Source organism: Entamoeba invadens, assembly GCF_000330505.1.
Source record: "Entamoeba invadens IP1 unplaced genomic scaffold scaff_1105074725195, whole genome shotgun sequence".
In the NCBI taxonomy this organism is placed as follows: Eukaryota; Evosea; order Mastigamoebida; family Endamoebidae; genus Entamoeba; species Entamoeba invadens.
Window position 1 is genome coordinate 364,686 of NW_004440169.1, and position 15,228 is coordinate 379,913.

At 32.1% G+C, this 15,228-nt stretch overlaps 9 protein-coding genes across 9 annotated transcripts; 7 read left to right on the top strand and 2 right to left on the bottom strand.

Annotated features, from left to right (window-relative positions):
• Window positions 1–420: 420 nt before the first annotated feature.
• Window positions 421–1,128, top strand: EIN_275210 (proline synthetase associated protein, putative; the record flags this gene model as incomplete). The annotated part of the gene is made up of 1 exon (XM_004254657.1): window positions 421–1,128. The coding sequence occupies one exon, from the start codon at window positions 421–423 to the stop codon at window positions 1,126–1,128; it is 708 nt and encodes a 235-aa protein (XP_004254705.1).
• A 1,017-nt stretch (window positions 1,129–2,145) lies between these two features.
• EIN_275220 (hypothetical protein) lies at window positions 2,146–3,239 on the top strand (the record flags this gene model as incomplete). The annotated part of the gene is made up of 2 exons (XM_004254658.1): window positions 2,146–2,155; window positions 2,182–3,239. The coding sequence occupies 2 exons, from the start codon at window positions 2,146–2,148 to the stop codon at window positions 3,237–3,239; spliced, it is 1,068 nt and encodes a 355-aa protein (XP_004254706.1).
• Window positions 3,240–3,409: 170 nt separating this feature from the next.
• EIN_275230 (tRNA-specific adenosine deaminase, putative) lies at window positions 3,410–4,650 on the top strand (the record flags this gene model as incomplete). Its single annotated transcript, XM_004254659.1, has 2 exons — window positions 3,410–4,105; window positions 4,261–4,650. The coding sequence occupies 2 exons, from the start codon at window positions 3,410–3,412 to the stop codon at window positions 4,648–4,650; spliced, it is 1,086 nt and encodes a 361-aa protein (XP_004254707.1).
• Window positions 4,651–4,936: 286 nt separating this feature from the next.
• On the top strand, window positions 4,937–6,079 carry EIN_275240 (hypothetical protein; the record flags this gene model as incomplete). The annotated part of the gene is made up of 1 exon (XM_004254660.1): window positions 4,937–6,079. The coding sequence occupies one exon, from the start codon at window positions 4,937–4,939 to the stop codon at window positions 6,077–6,079; it is 1,143 nt and encodes a 380-aa protein (XP_004254708.1).
• A 630-nt stretch (window positions 6,080–6,709) lies between these two features.
• Window positions 6,710–7,892, top strand: EIN_275250 (bromodomain containing protein, putative; the record flags this gene model as incomplete). Its single annotated transcript, XM_004254661.1, has 2 exons — window positions 6,710–6,849; window positions 6,938–7,892. 2 exons carry the CDS (start codon window positions 6,710–6,712, stop codon window positions 7,890–7,892), a joined length of 1,095 nt encoding a protein of 364 aa, XP_004254709.1.
• Window positions 7,893–8,149: 257 nt separating this feature from the next.
• Window positions 8,150–8,605, bottom strand: EIN_275260 (hypothetical protein; the record flags this gene model as incomplete). Its single annotated transcript, XM_004254662.1, has 1 exon — window positions 8,150–8,605. One exon carries the CDS (start codon window positions 8,603–8,605, stop codon window positions 8,150–8,152), a length of 456 nt encoding a protein of 151 aa, XP_004254710.1.
• Window positions 8,606–9,236: 631 nt separating this feature from the next.
• On the top strand, window positions 9,237–9,939 carry EIN_275270 (hypothetical protein; the record flags this gene model as incomplete). Its single annotated transcript, XM_004254663.1, has 2 exons — window positions 9,237–9,249; window positions 9,317–9,939. 2 exons carry the CDS (start codon window positions 9,237–9,239, stop codon window positions 9,937–9,939), a joined length of 636 nt encoding a protein of 211 aa, XP_004254711.1.
• A 531-nt stretch (window positions 9,940–10,470) lies between these two features.
• On the top strand, window positions 10,471–13,041 carry EIN_275280 (oxysterol binding protein 5, putative; the record flags this gene model as incomplete). Its single annotated transcript, XM_004254664.1, has 2 exons — window positions 10,471–10,618; window positions 10,661–13,041. 2 exons carry the CDS (start codon window positions 10,471–10,473, stop codon window positions 13,039–13,041), a joined length of 2,529 nt encoding a protein of 842 aa, XP_004254712.1.
• A 991-nt stretch (window positions 13,042–14,032) lies between these two features.
• EIN_275290 (hypothetical protein) lies at window positions 14,033–14,608 on the bottom strand (the record flags this gene model as incomplete). The annotated part of the gene is made up of 1 exon (XM_004254665.1): window positions 14,033–14,608. The coding sequence occupies one exon, from the start codon at window positions 14,606–14,608 to the stop codon at window positions 14,033–14,035; it is 576 nt and encodes a 191-aa protein (XP_004254713.1).
• Window positions 14,609–15,228: the final 620 nt, after the last annotated feature.

Consider the following 15,228-nt stretch of genomic DNA (forward strand, 5'->3'; position numbering starts at 1 on the left):
GGTTCTATTTTTGTATTTTATTATTCTAATAATAACTATTATTGTATAATAAACTTTTATATGCTAAAATTTTGGGAATGTCGAATTGGTAAAAAAAATCCCTTATGTCCTATTTTTATAATTCTATTGGTTTATAATTAGTTATTAAAAGTTAAATAAATAATTTCAATAAACAATCTAATATTATTGATATATCTATTATTAATAAATCTATTAAATTATAGTAAAAAATTTTTCCAATCACACCAATAAAATCTCGAAATATGAGAAATGAAAATAATCTTAAACTATTACTATAATTAAATTATTATACATCCTATACTTTTCATTTTGTGATTTTTTTGTTATTTGATGGAAACAAAACATTTTTTAACATTTTTTTTCAACTCAAAATGTTTTGATCCACAAAATCACAATTTGATGACATCGACCCCAATCACCGACAAGTATGACGAAATATTAAAAACATTAGACAGTGTAGCTGCCGATATTCATTCTTCTCCAGCAACTCTTATAGCTGTGAGTAAAACCAAACCAAAAGAAGATGTCATTGAGTTATTCAAAACACATCACCACCTCTTGTTTGGTGAGAATTACATTCAAGAGCTTCACGAGAAGGCAACATCCCTTCAACATGAATATCCGGACATTCACTGGCACTTCATTGGTCGTCTTCAGTCAAATAAAGTTCATCTGTTGGTCTCAACGCCAAACTTAGTCTGCATCGAAACAGTACACTCATTAGAAATCGCTCAGAAGCTCGACAAAGAACTTAAAAAGGCAGAGAAGACCATCGACGTCTTCATTCAAGTGAACAGCTCCGGGGAAGAACAGAAGGGTGGCGTCGACGTGAAAGACGCTTTGACGGTCTATGAAGAAGCTACGAAACTCACAAACCTTCGCGTGAAAGGAATTATGACTATAGGAATGGTCGGAGAGGCTAAAACAAATTTTAACACTATGAAGAACTTGGCCGCTCAAATCAAGGAAAAATTGAAACTCGAAAAGGTCGAGGTCAGTATGGGAATGTCCGCAGACTATATGCTCGCGGCTCAACTGGGCGCAACATATGTCAGAGTCGGTTCAGCTCTCTTCGGTCCTAGAAATTATAATAAAAACGTGGTTTAATTCTAGTTTCTTGGAGAAATAATATTTATAGTTAATTTAATATAAATTAATTATTATATAATCATTGTTTTATAATAGTAATATCTAACTATAATTTTTTTCTATAATTTTTGAAGTTATTTAGTATATTTAAAATTATTATAAATGTAGAAAATGTCTTTATTGGTTTTAACTTATTGAATTAAAATATAATGTCTTGTATTAAAATAAGAATACAAGGTAATCGTTTTAAACAATTTAAAATAATAGTAAAATAAATTAGAGATAATAATCATAGATTGAGAAAATGAAAAGAAGGATGGAATGACAACACAGAAGTAGAGTTGCTTACAGAAGAATTAATTGTCGTCGCGTGCAAAAACAGAGACAATAACAACAATAGCAATAATAATCGCAAGAGTTATTGCAACGCCGATTGAAAAAACTACGATTTTTATACACTTTGCTTTTCGCTCAAGGTTGGAAAGAACAAGGTTCGTTCCAGAAAGTCTGTGTTGGCCTGTAGTCCGCAAATCAGTCCCATCATCGACAAACACTTCTTTTGTTTTTTCTTCTTTGTTTTCAGGACTGTTGTCCTCTAATATCATAGTTGGGTTATTAACACCTTCACTTGGTTTCGTATCGATTGACATTGCTAATTTTATTAGTTTTTTAATCTTTTTGAGTTAATAAGAATATGTATTATTTTGTTTAATAATATATACTATACCTATAATACAAGTTCAAATGAAGGAAAAACATTTTTAAAATTATTCCAATTAAAAAATAATTATGTTAATTTCAATTTTTTGGAAATAACTATATTTAAAGTTAATAATTTATTCTAATTACAATTAACAATATTTAATAATAATTTTAATTAATTATATTGTATTTGTTTTAACAATACAGAATAACATTTACTATATTTTATTATAATAATTAAACTAAATAATGAAAAAAACACTTTTGGGAAAGAAATAAAAAAGACGAAAAAGGCAAAACAAAGAAGAGGGTTAAGTGATTAATAAAAAACTAATGTTTAATAGTTTGGTACAAAAGACTACGAAAAAGAACTCAAGTTTGGAGCACGACGTATGTTTAGTTTGCAACACCGTGCCGATAAGGAGTTTGTCAAACCTGTGCGTCTCCCAGAATTGAAAATTAAGTCCACCCAAAATCACATCACCACGTTTTCATTACCATCAGATGATAAATGTGACGATCAAATCAACTTTATTTCATCTCCCAAACAAGACGTTCAAAATTTGTATAATAAAACTAATAGAAGTTTAGAAGATGACGACTCGTCAAATTCTAACGAAGAAATTAAAGAACTTAAAAAATGTGAAACTCCTGATGAAATTGACAAAATAGAGAAAATTAAAAAACGCATCAAAAAGAAAGATACACAACGAAAGCGCTCAAAACGGGAAACGCAAAAAAATGAAAAGAAAAAAAAAGAAGACGAGAAATGTTCGACTATCAAGCTCGAAGCAAAAAAATCACAAAAAAACGAAAAAATTGAAAAATTGGAAGAAGTCAATAACAAATCGAATAACAAAAATGAAAAATCTGAAACGTTTGAAGGTCTCACTTCATCTTTCCAAAACGAAATGAAATCACTTGATATAATTGGAGAAACAAATGCAACGACAAAAGACATGAAAAAAAGTGACGAAACATTTTGCGTCTCAAATTTTCCAGACGAAAACGACGATATCAAAACTCATCACATCGAAACGTCAACAGATTTCGTGATTTTCGAAAATCAGAAAAAAGACGAAGAAATCAATTCGACGTCCCCACAACTGCTGCAACCCGAAAAAGTCGAAATCCAAAAAAATTCAAATGTGAGCCCTCCACAACTTTCGCAAAAACCTTTAAAGGATCCAAAAAAAAACAAAAAACTCAATCTCTTGAAAAAAGTCCCAAAACGGCGAGTCGGCGAAGAAAACTTACTACTCAAAGACAATTTAAAGTCGCAAAAACTCGGTTCCGACGAGAAAAATCAAGGAAAGTGTTTGGTCCTCTCAAAGACATGTAACTTTCTATCGTTGGTCACTACCGTTCTGTTTATTCTTTTCACATCACTCTCTATATGGGACGACGTTCTGAATGATATGATGTGATTCTTGTCTAATTATAATTTGTAGTTCATTTTACTATTTGTCTTGTTTCTCATTGGAATCGTTTGTTTTTGATTAATTTAATTATATACTTTAATAATAATTTAAATTATGGTTTTTTTAATATTTTTTAATGAATCAACGAAATTTAAAACTCAAAATGAAAACTATCGATGGAGAGACCAGATTGGCTTGATGGAACGATATTAAAACTGGTCGAAAAACTCAGAGAGGAATATAAGAAACTCCCAGCAAAAGGAAAAGAACAAGAAAATGAGTGGAGTATCTTGTCTAGTTTTTTTATAGTAAATCCAAAATTACAAGAAGTAGATTTTATATGCCTTGGGACAGGCAATAAATGCCTTTCTTTTTCGCATCACAGCCAAACTGCCGTCAACGACAGCCACGCCGAAATCATTACAAAACGAATCTTTCAACTTTTTTTATCCGAAGATTACAAAAACAAAAATTCAAAGTACTTCGAAAAAGACCAAAAAACTGGTAAATTTCGGATTAAATCGACGTACAAAATAATCATGTACATAACAGAAGTTCCTTGTGGCGATTGTTGCATCTCAAAAGATCTTGAAATAAATGACAAGTCCGAGATTGAGACGGGAGCGAAACGTCTTGTGGATGGCGATATAAAAAGGACGGTCTCATTGTGGGAAGAGGACGACATCAATTCTTCTCTTGGTAAAACAAGAATCAAACCTGGCCGAGGAGAGAAGTCACTCAGCATGTCGTGCAGTGACAAGATACTAAAATGGAATTTGATAGGTCTCCAAGGGTCTATACTTTCCAAATATTACACCAAGATACGACCAGACATAATCCTGGTCGAAGGACCTCTTAACATTGAGTCACTCGTTTGTTTCTTAACTAATCATACATTTAATTAACTATATTATATATTTTTCAAATTATAAATTAACTATAATTTGGTAGATCCTATTATAGTTTTAAAATAGTTGTTTTTGATACTTTAAAAGTTTAATGGTTTAAATGCAAAATTAATAAAAAGGCAAGAGGAATCAATGAACGGTCGATAAAAATGAACGCAATTTTTTTAGAAAAAAATATGAGTGTTCTTCCCCCAAGTTTTGTGTTTGAGGTGATGAGGTCCAACATTGTCAAAAAGGAGAAAAAAAGCCTCTCTCCAGCCGGGACGTCGATTAATTATTGTTATCTTCAAAGCCTTGGGGAGGAAGTTACAGTTTCTGCGCGTGGAGTCAAATTTGGAGCCGGCAAAAATGTGAACAAAAAACAGATGAGTCGTCTAAGTCCTTTACTAATGAAGGAGAAATTCGACGAGACATTTGGCTGTAATGAAACTAGTAAAGATGAACAGTATGAGTTGGAGAAGAAATTGTTCAAAGAGAGTGTTGATGGGGGGTGGACAGTGAAGGTGTAATGTCTGATTTTATTCGTAAAACAAATTCTATAAATATAGTTCCATCGAAATTATTTTAAGCCAGGTATTTATATATGTTGTATAAGCATTAGTATGGCAAATAATAAAAATATTAACGAACGTCTTATGAATCATAACTTATGAATAGTATCTTGTTTTTCGTTTTATAATAATAAAAATAGAATATCAAATTAAAATGAATAGTATAATAGTTAAATGATATAGTAAATCAATACCGACAAATGGAGTTATTTCAAGGAGGTTTGTAGAATGGAATGAACAGGAAATGTCAATGGAAGAGCGGCGAGTGGTTGTACTTCAAGCGAACGTACGGAGGTTCTTGGTGAGGAGTTTATACAGTTCGGTCCATGAGCAATACAAAATAATAGAAGAATTGGTGAGCACTGAAAAGTCGTTACTCATGAAAATGGAAATAATGAAAAATAAGTACCAGACCCCTATCACACAAATCAAAATAGTAGATTTTGTATTTAAAATCTTCTTATTGTTTTTACCACTTGACGGGTGTATTAAATCGAGTCGAGCTATTGTCGAGATTGGAGAGAAATTTGTGGATAGTTTTAAAATAGATTCAAAAGCTTCAAAGTTATTTGACACCATCACAACTCTCATCTTTTCTTTTGGAGAATACGCGATTAACTATAAAGTTACTAAAAATGTGTTAAACGAATTGAAAAAGAATTTGATTTATAAACGAATGCTTTCCGTTTTGGACGCGAATCAAAATGGAACTACTTTTGATGATTTAATTATAGAACCAATGCAAAGACTTTTTAGATATCCCATGTTCATCCAATCATTACTCAAAACTTTTGACGAGAAGATTGAAAGTGAGAAACTTGAGAAGGAAATTCTCGTCAAGACTAATCACGAATTCGCAAGATATATCACTCACGTCAATAAAATCTCAGAAATGAGAGCAGAACTGATGACAGTGGCGGATCGACTGGACTATTTCACTTTGTTGGTCCCACGGAGATTTTATATTGGAGGGGAGATTATGACGTATAATAAAAAGAAATGTGAAGGGCATTTATTTAATGATCGAATAATTTGGTATTCCATCCAAAAGTCCAATAAACTCGGGAAACAAGTAAGATATCAATTAGAAGGGGAAATAGTTTTTAATGATAAATTAAGTTGTCATGGATCAAAACACGTGTTGATTTTCGGATATCCTGGTTTGATGCCAATTCAAGTGATGATTAATTCTAAAAAAACTATAGCAAAATGGGTTCTCACAATTAACTCTGTGATTAAATCAAGAGTTTGGTTAATGAAAGAATCAAATGACTGGTTACACCACTCTAATAACTTCGAATTTGTATCACAAATCGGACCAATCAAACAAAAGGAAGAAAAGACTAAAAGCAAAAAAAAAGAAAAACAAAAATCAATCAAAAAATAAGGGAAGTTTAACTATCAAAAATGGAATATTAATAGTTTTTATCATTGCAACATTTTGTATCAATTTACTTTACATTCTATTCCTTTGTTATACTCTTTTTATTATACTAATATAAACAAATACTATTTATATAATTAAAAGACCAAATAAAAACAATAAATTTATAATTAATTTAATTTATAAATAAAACGATTATTTTTAAATTAATAATATATTAAAATAAAGTATATATTTCTAAGTTATTCAAAACAAAAAAAAATTAATAAATAATAAGATTAACTATACTATAATCAAATAACCGAAATAATTATTAAAAAAATAATAATATTTGAAAATGTTATTCAAAATGAGAAAAACGGAATAAATTATTTTAATAGCAAAGAAGTTAGTGTTAACTAATAAAATGATCTTATAATAAAGTGAACTCGAAAATGAGATTTTGTATCAAACAAAAAAACACCACCAAAAATAAACTAAATAAAATAGTTTTGAAATAAGTCAAACACCATAATTTCCTGAAAGTTTGGGAATTAAAAGAGATAAATAAAATAAAAGGCAAAAAGAGAGGGTTGGACAAGGGCTATATAAATACTACATTATCATTCATGAAAAACAGCACCAGAGCACCACATGAGCGATAATTATGTAAATATTGATAAAGAAAACGTCATCCTCCGCGAGGATAATTCTATAGAATGGGAGGATGATGACGTTGTTTGTTTGAAACGTATCAAAGCGGACGACGAGAAGTTGAAGAAAAAGCGCGTTGAGTTTGTTATTTGATTTTTATGATTTTGTTGTCTCAAACGTTATCTCGTTCCGTCCTCATGATCTCAAAATGAGAAACTAACAACTTAGGCGGAAAGATACCAAAGAAGAGAGTGAAAAAAAGGGAGAAAGTTTGATCGAAAAGGCGGCAAACATGCAATCTTCCGACACAGAGAGTGTCGCCGAGATGAGCCTCCCCGAAGTAAGAAAACTTCGAGAGATCAACAGAAAGTTGATGACTCAGCCAGAGGGAATCGCTTTCAATGTCCCAGTTGATCCAGACGCTCTTCAAATACCCACATATTTCAGTGTCATTAAATCACCAATGGATCTTGGGACGATCAAAAAGAATTTGAGCGATAAGAAGTACCTGACCAAAGAGGAATTTTACAAAGATGTCAAACTGACTTTCAACAACGCAAAGGTATTCAACCACCCGGATAGCGACGTCTATAAGTGGGCTGTTAAGTTGGACAAAATGTTTGATGGTTTCTGGAAACTGGCTTTCGATGACAAAAAAGTGGTGGTTGAGAAGAAAATGGTTGAAACCCCACACGAACAAGCCAGAAGCATTGCCAAGGAGAGCACAGGAACATCAAGGAATAAATCAAGAAGTAAGAAGATAAACCCCGATAAACCACTTACGTTCGAGGAAAAGAAAAAGTTGGCCGAAGACCTTCAACACATCAGCAAAGATAAAGAAAAGTTGGACGAAGTATTAGCGGTTCTTGACTTGGCGAAAACAGGAAAGAGCAAAGTCTCAATAAAGTTGAACAACCTCTCCACCACACAACAAAGAGAATTACAGAGAATTATGAAGGGTAAGGGTAGAAAAGAACAGAACACAAAGATGACAATGGAGGAGAGAAAGCAGCAAGCCTCTGAGAGGCTAGAAAAACTCCAACCCCAGACCGAACAGAAAAAGGTGCAACCCAAAGCAGGCAAGAAACATGACTCGGACTCTGAAAGCGAAAACGAGTTATCGTCTTCTGATTCGATTGATTCTGAAGAGGCAAACTTGATACGAATGTCAAAGACCAAATGATGTATTTTTCTAAACGAACTTATTAATTAAACTTTTATTTCTGAGTTTTTGTTATTGATATTTAATTAATTTTAATTTTAAAATAAGTTTTTATTAAATAGAAAAGCAAAGAACCATTTTAGTTAATAATGTCTAATATAATAATAATATAAATTATTAAACAATGTTTGTTATTTTTAGGTTTAAAATCAACGACACGTTAAAAAATCTTTTGAAAACAAGAAACAAATCAAGGAGGTGTTTGTAAGTCTCAAGAATTACATCCTGATAACAGTAGAATCCAGTAGAATACACCCAATTTCATCTCCACCGTCCACAGCTGTGAATGACATTTTTAATTTCCACTCCGAGTTAATTGGAGTGGAAGGAGGGATTTCATAAGTTTCTTTGATTTTGATTGTTTTCTTCTGTTTGATGGGGCAAAGGATTGGCGATGATCGGCATATGTCTCTTACAACCGAATTGATTGGTATCCAAAATTTCCTCGACAACCGTTGCGAAGCTGTTGCGTTCAAATATAGGGATTTCAAATCTTCAAGAACTTCCGCCTCGATGCTGAGAGTTAGGTCAACGCCACTCACTGGTGGCCATGGAGTACCTTCGATTTTCAAAACTTTGACTTTAGAGTCATTACAACATGAAATAAATGGAACGGAGTCACAAAGGGCGATTTGAGAAATAATGAGTAAAATGAGGAGTTGAGAGGATAACATTGGCCTTTATTATTTTTTCCATTTTTTGGATGTTTGAATTTATGGGTTCAAAATAAAAAATTTATTTTGGTTTTTCTGTTATTTATATCGTTCAATCCATTAATTGTTAAAACGTGGATTATGATATGGCTTTTTATAATAATAACTTATAACAATAATTTAGTTATATTAAATTGATGGTTTATTAGCCGTTTTTTTGCTATGATTGTTTTTTGTTATTGTTTACAAAATTAGAACTAAAAATACACAAGATTGAAATACTATAATTATTGTTTATTTTACTATAATTATTTAAAATATAAAAATACATTTATTACTGAGAATTGTTTTTAAACTTCAATTTAATTATTATCAATAGTTTTATTGTTAATACTTAATTATTTAATAATTTATTACGAATTATTAATTATTATAATTATATTATAGTTTTATTATATAAATATTTTTTTTTGAATAAAAAAAAGTAAAAACAAAATTTATTAATTTAAAAAACCAAAAGTGTTTTATGAAGTCTGAGTACATTTCAGATATAGTTGTCTCCTTTTTTTTTGTGATAATATTTCCAATTATTGCTGTGATTATAATGGCAAAATGTCTTCACGTTCCGCACCGAAAAACCGCACAAACTAAAATGGTATGGAATCGTTTGTTATTAATAAAGATATAACTAATCATACTGTCACATTTAAATAAACATCCGTTGATGTCCAGCATATTTGTACAAAACAAAAACGAAACACTTAACAAGACCTCCAACGCCTCCACTTTTCACTTTTGAAAAAAAGAATAAAGAATGTGAGAGAACTGCTTCTGATTTAAAAATCGAAACGATCTTACCAAAACCAACGCCACAACCAGAAAAAGTCGAAATTTTGCCGGAACGAAAAGAAGAACCTCCCAAAATCACAACCCCAGATTTGGAAAAATTGGCACGTCCACCTATTAAAGTTTGTCACGTTAAAGCACAACCACTTTCTGTGAGTAAAATGGTGTTACCCGAATTTAAAAATGAAAGCACAAAAAAAGGAGAAGGAAATCAAGTCGACGAAATCATTAAAAAACAACTCAGTGTTATTAACGCAACACCAACACTCTCATTATCGTCGTTCGGTGGACCAACATCCCCAAGAATACTCGGACAAGCAATTGAGACCCCGTCACCTAGAAATCCACGCGACTTGGGAGTTCTCACAAAAAGTCCATTACTCGACGTGCCACAAAGTCAAGTCGCTCCAAAGTCTTCACATGTCAAATTAGAAAAGTTCGATAGTGAAAGTTCTCTAGAGAGTCCTGAAGAAATGGGAGATACAAATGACTCATCGCTTCGTTCGTAATTGTTTTTGAATTAACAGTTAAGTTGGTGTGTTGGGTGATTCTTTGATAGGACTTCAATACTTTAACTATATTTTATAATTCAATATATTATAATTTGTAGTTTTTAAAAAATGGTTATTTTATTAATAATTAATAGTTTTATATACTATAAAATAACTTTCGAATTTTTTGTATTGACTACAATCTATTTTGATTGATTTCAAATTTTAATCTGTGTATTATAAAATAAGTTAAAACAAACTAGATAAATATAATATATAATTTAATTCGAAAGAATGACAATTATAAAAAGAATTTTACAAAGATGGAACATAAAAATTAAATTCCATTAATTATAATTTATACCAATATAGTAAAATCAACTATAAAATATAGTTATGAACAACACTAAACAATTTTGATCAAATCATCCAACAATTCGATGTTTTATTTGTTTTTTTTCAAACAGTATAGTGATTTCTGGGCAATTTCGGGGTTTTTTGGAATCACTCAATATGTACAAAAATTATGAAAAGAACTTTTTAATTTGAATGAGTATTCAGTTCCAATACCCATATTTTACGTTTTTAGACTTGGATTATACTGTCCGGAGAAAACTCCCAGCAACGCAGCTTAATACTGTTCATGATGATCTGGTGAATAGGTCTTCGATGTCTGGATTGGTATTAATTCGAACTGGTTTGTTTTATTATAACAAATCAACATAAGTATAACATATAGAAATTATTAAACAGTGGTATGAGTACTATGTAGTTTTATGTGCGCCTTATATTCTGATTTTTGAAAATGAAGAAAAATTCAGACATAAAGAGTACTATGCTATTATTAACATCTGCAATGCAGTGATGTCACCCCGACAATCAAAAATGCCGGGAGTGTGTTTTAAAATTGAAGCAGTTAAAAAGGTGATGTGCCTTAAGTATGGATTTTTTGGAGAAGCACTGTCAAGGCACAGTGAGAGGGAAATCCTATTCAGAATCGAAAACATGAATAAAGGTAAAGATTGGTTTGACCAGGTCCAGTCAGCTTTCTCGTTGTCAACTACCAAATTTGGAAATGGAGAAGATGGTAATCCAACCCCAAAAGTGCCACCCACGCTCCCTCCAAAGAACATAGTTAACAACACTTTATCTGATCAAAGTAATTTGTTTAGTAAGTCACAAGATGATATTCAAGTGAAGTCAAGACAATCAAGAAACTCAACTTCAGTTGATCAAAGTGAAAGTGTCTTGCCTTCACAATTTGGAGGATTGGAACAAATAACAAGATCGGAATCATTCGACGTGAAATTACAAAACAGCCGAAACAGTGAAGTACCAAATGTGTTGGACCTCTTGCCTTTACAAAAAACTCCAATCACTAAAAAGCCTGAAGAAAAAGTCGAAGTCAACACGCCACCAAAAAGCGAATTAAAAAGTCCAGAAAACAAAGAAGAAGTACTTCCTCAAACACCTCAAGAAGTTGAAAAAGAAGAAAAGGAACAAAATGAGAAAATTACTACTGAAACAATTTCTAATTCCAAAGAATCTACAGAAAATGTTATTGAAAAATTAGAAAGTTCGTCTCATTACGTTCATGCAGAAAACGACTTAAAAGCGTTCTTTGATGCGACAGAAGAAGGCAAATCGATCATTTGGGATTTACTTAAACAAGTCCGTCCAGGGATGGATCTCAGTCGAATCTCCTTCCCGTCGCACATTCTGGAGCCACGGTCGTTTCTTGTGAAGACCACGGATTACTTCTCACACATTCAGATGTTTGAAAAGATCTCCTCAGAACCCGATGCGTCAAGGCGAATGCTTCTTCTAGTGAGTTGGTTGTTGAGTGGATTTTATTTGATGCCGACGGGAATCAAGAAGCCATACAATCCCGTTCTTGGCGAGACTTTTAGAACTATGTGGAAACATCCTGATGGGACACATTCATATCTTATTGGTGAACAAGTCTCCCACCACCCACCAATATCCGCTTTCTACGCTTCAAATAGAGCACAGGGGTGGATGGGAAATGGTTACATCAAATTCTCAACTGTCTTTCGTGGACTCTCAGCTGGGATTATACTTGGTGGGGGTATCGACATTTACTTGTTGAAGTGGAATGAACATTACACTATGACATTCCCAGAAGCACTTGCCTCAGGATTCTTTGTTGGTCCAATGTTGATGGAAATAGCTGGAAAGAGCACTTTCAATTGTAAGGAAAGTGGGTACTCCGCTGAAATTACATTCAACACGAGGGGAACATTTTCGTGGGACAAGTATCAGACCGTGACGGGGAAGATTACACATGAAGGGAAAGAGGTGTACACTGTGTCAGGAAATTATTACAAAGAGCTGTTTTACACTGGAAGTGACAAAGTCAAGAAGAGTCTTCTCGACATCAACAAGTTGAAGATGGAGAAGGGTGCTGAGCGGTTTACTGTAGATAAGAAGACTCAAGGCGCGTTCGAAAGTGACAAGTTGTGGGAGAAAGTGACAGAAGCAATTTACAAAGGCGACCAAAAAGTCGCGACTGACGAGAAATGCATTCTTGAAGAGGAACAACGAGAACGTGTCCGCGTCAATGAGACTAATGGGACTCCTTATGAGACTAAGTACTTTGTGGCAGATGACACACTCGGGTGGAAGTACGTCGACTTCAACAACAAGCAGTTCAACAGCGAACTGGAGGTCTGCGACTACGAGAAGGACTACCACATCAAAACGCTTACTAAAGAGGATCTGATGCAACAGAATGTACTTAAAGTAGAAACAGAGAAACCAAATGAAGTAATCACCAGTGAGAATACAACTTCCCAATGCGTTTCACAAATAACAAATGAGGAAAAAACAGAATGTTCTACTCTTGTTTTAGGAGAACAGTTGTTGACAAAGGAAAAAGAAGAGAAAACTTCAGTGATTGTCCGAAATGTGAGTGTTGAGGATGTTGAGAAAATTGTGGAAATAAACGTCAAACAAGCAGAAAAACATCTTCAGAACATTATTAATACACAGGGAGACAAAAACAAACAAGGGATTGATAAAATCTCTAAAAGAGAGTCTACAGTTATCATTTTGAACGTTATTATCCTTGTCCTCTTGGTCATTCTATTCATTAGATAATGAGTTTTATTTACTTTTGAATTTACACACAATTTTTTAACACATAAAATAACATAAATTTTGGGGTTATTAAAGTTTAATAACCCCAAATAATTATTATTATTAAACTAGAATATACTCGTCACAGTGTGACGGGATACTTGATATTATAAATTATTATATATTATTTATATTTAAGAGTAGTATTTAATATATATAATTAAAATATTAAAATATATTAACATAATCTAATATTAAAACATTTAATTTAATATTCGTTCATAAACAATATTTAAGGTTTCATTAGTATCAATTTTCGATTTTAAAAAATTCATTTTATGTAACACCACTTTCAAATTTTCTGGATTTTTACAACGTGATAAAGCAACGTAAAGTTGTCTATGAGAAAACACATGGTAACTAAGATCAATACAAACACCGTCGAACTTTGGCCTTGTGATTTGTTAATAGTTATTGCAAAAGCCAGTATGACAGGAAATTGTTTTCGATGAAATTTTATATAACAATGTTTCACATCATTAACGCTTGTATCCATTTGGGGATGGTATAAATACGTTTAGATTCTTTTAGTAAATTGACCTGAATAAAGTTATTCCCAAAATTGACAATTCTTAAACGGGTTCCATTACAAAGACTACAACTTAAATTTAAGTTTCTTAACAACATTACAAGAACTCCTTTTTTTATTTTAAAATATGAGGAGGCATCCCAGGAAAATTAAAACCGTTTAAAAATTCTGTAGGAGTATTTTGTATTTCATCCAATTCTTCTTGGTCAACTTAATCAATACTTCCAAATATTTTGGGCTCACCTTGTATTTTGGTTATAATACGTTCATTTAGTACAACTGGATCTTCATTTTTTTCCAACCAAAATCGCTCGAGAACACATTTCATTATTATCCAAATTTAAAAAACGACTCTACAACATCATAACATATTAAATTGTCTGGAATATCAACAATTTTCGAACTTAAAGTTCCTATAATTTTTTATCCTGTTGTTTTATTTCCATTATCAAGAAGCCATTTATTAAAAGTATTATATCCTCTACTTCTCATGTTTGTTGAAAGGTGATGCACTTCGAACAATTTCCAAAGAAAAATATTTTTCACATAATTGTGGATAACTTCAGTTTTAGTACCATTTGGAATAACAGGAAGTATTTGTCTGAAATCCCCACCCACAACCACAATTCTTCCACCAAATAGAAATCGCGAAAAGTTTCGATCTGGGTATGCAACAAAGGGAATTTGTCTCATCAATGTATCAATACATCTCAATATTTCTTTGTGTACCATTGATATTTCTTCAATTAAAATAACATCTGTCACTTTTAGAAATAAAGCTTCATCAGAAGCTGGCGCAATAAGATTTTCTGAGTCTTCATAAATATGAAAAGGTAGTTTAAAACCCGAGTGAAATGTTTTTCCTTTCTTCAGATATGCAGCAGCAATTCCTGTTGGAGCAAATGACAAGACAACATAACCTTCGGATTCGAGAGTATCTATCAGTACGTTGTAGAGATGTGTTTTACCAGAACCACCAGGTCCATCAATAAAAAACATTTTTGTGTTGATTGATATTTCTTAGTGGATGTTATTATTGAGTCAAAAACAATCCGTTGTTCTAAATTGAGTTCATTAATCCCTTTTTGAAGGTTACTTTCAATTTGCAAAAACGGTAAATAATTCATTTCACTTTCTGGCTCAATCAACACATCTTCTTGTATATCGAAACAGTATTTTTGATATCATAGGACTGCTCTTTTAACAAACGTTTTAAATGACAGAGACCAAGATATTCTGCTTATTCAAGACTTTTACCAATATTAGTGAAATCGAAAACAAATTCCTGTTTGTAGGATTTTCATGATGTTTTTAAATAGATAGTTAAATTCTTTGTGGTTATAAAAAGCAAGGAATTCACGAAGTTGTTGTGGCATTGTTACACTAATTGCCTCTTCAATACACTTTCCCCATTCATCATCACTATCAATCAATCCAAGAATCTTACAGGCGTTAAAGTTTGTTTTGCAAACACGAATTGTATATACTACATAAACTGATCTTAATTCTTCAAAAATTTTCACTCATCTGATGTGTTGCAAAAAAACGAAGAACATAAAATGTTTCCAAGTTTTTATGACAAACTGTGTACATACGAATTATTAATTTTTCGTTATTTT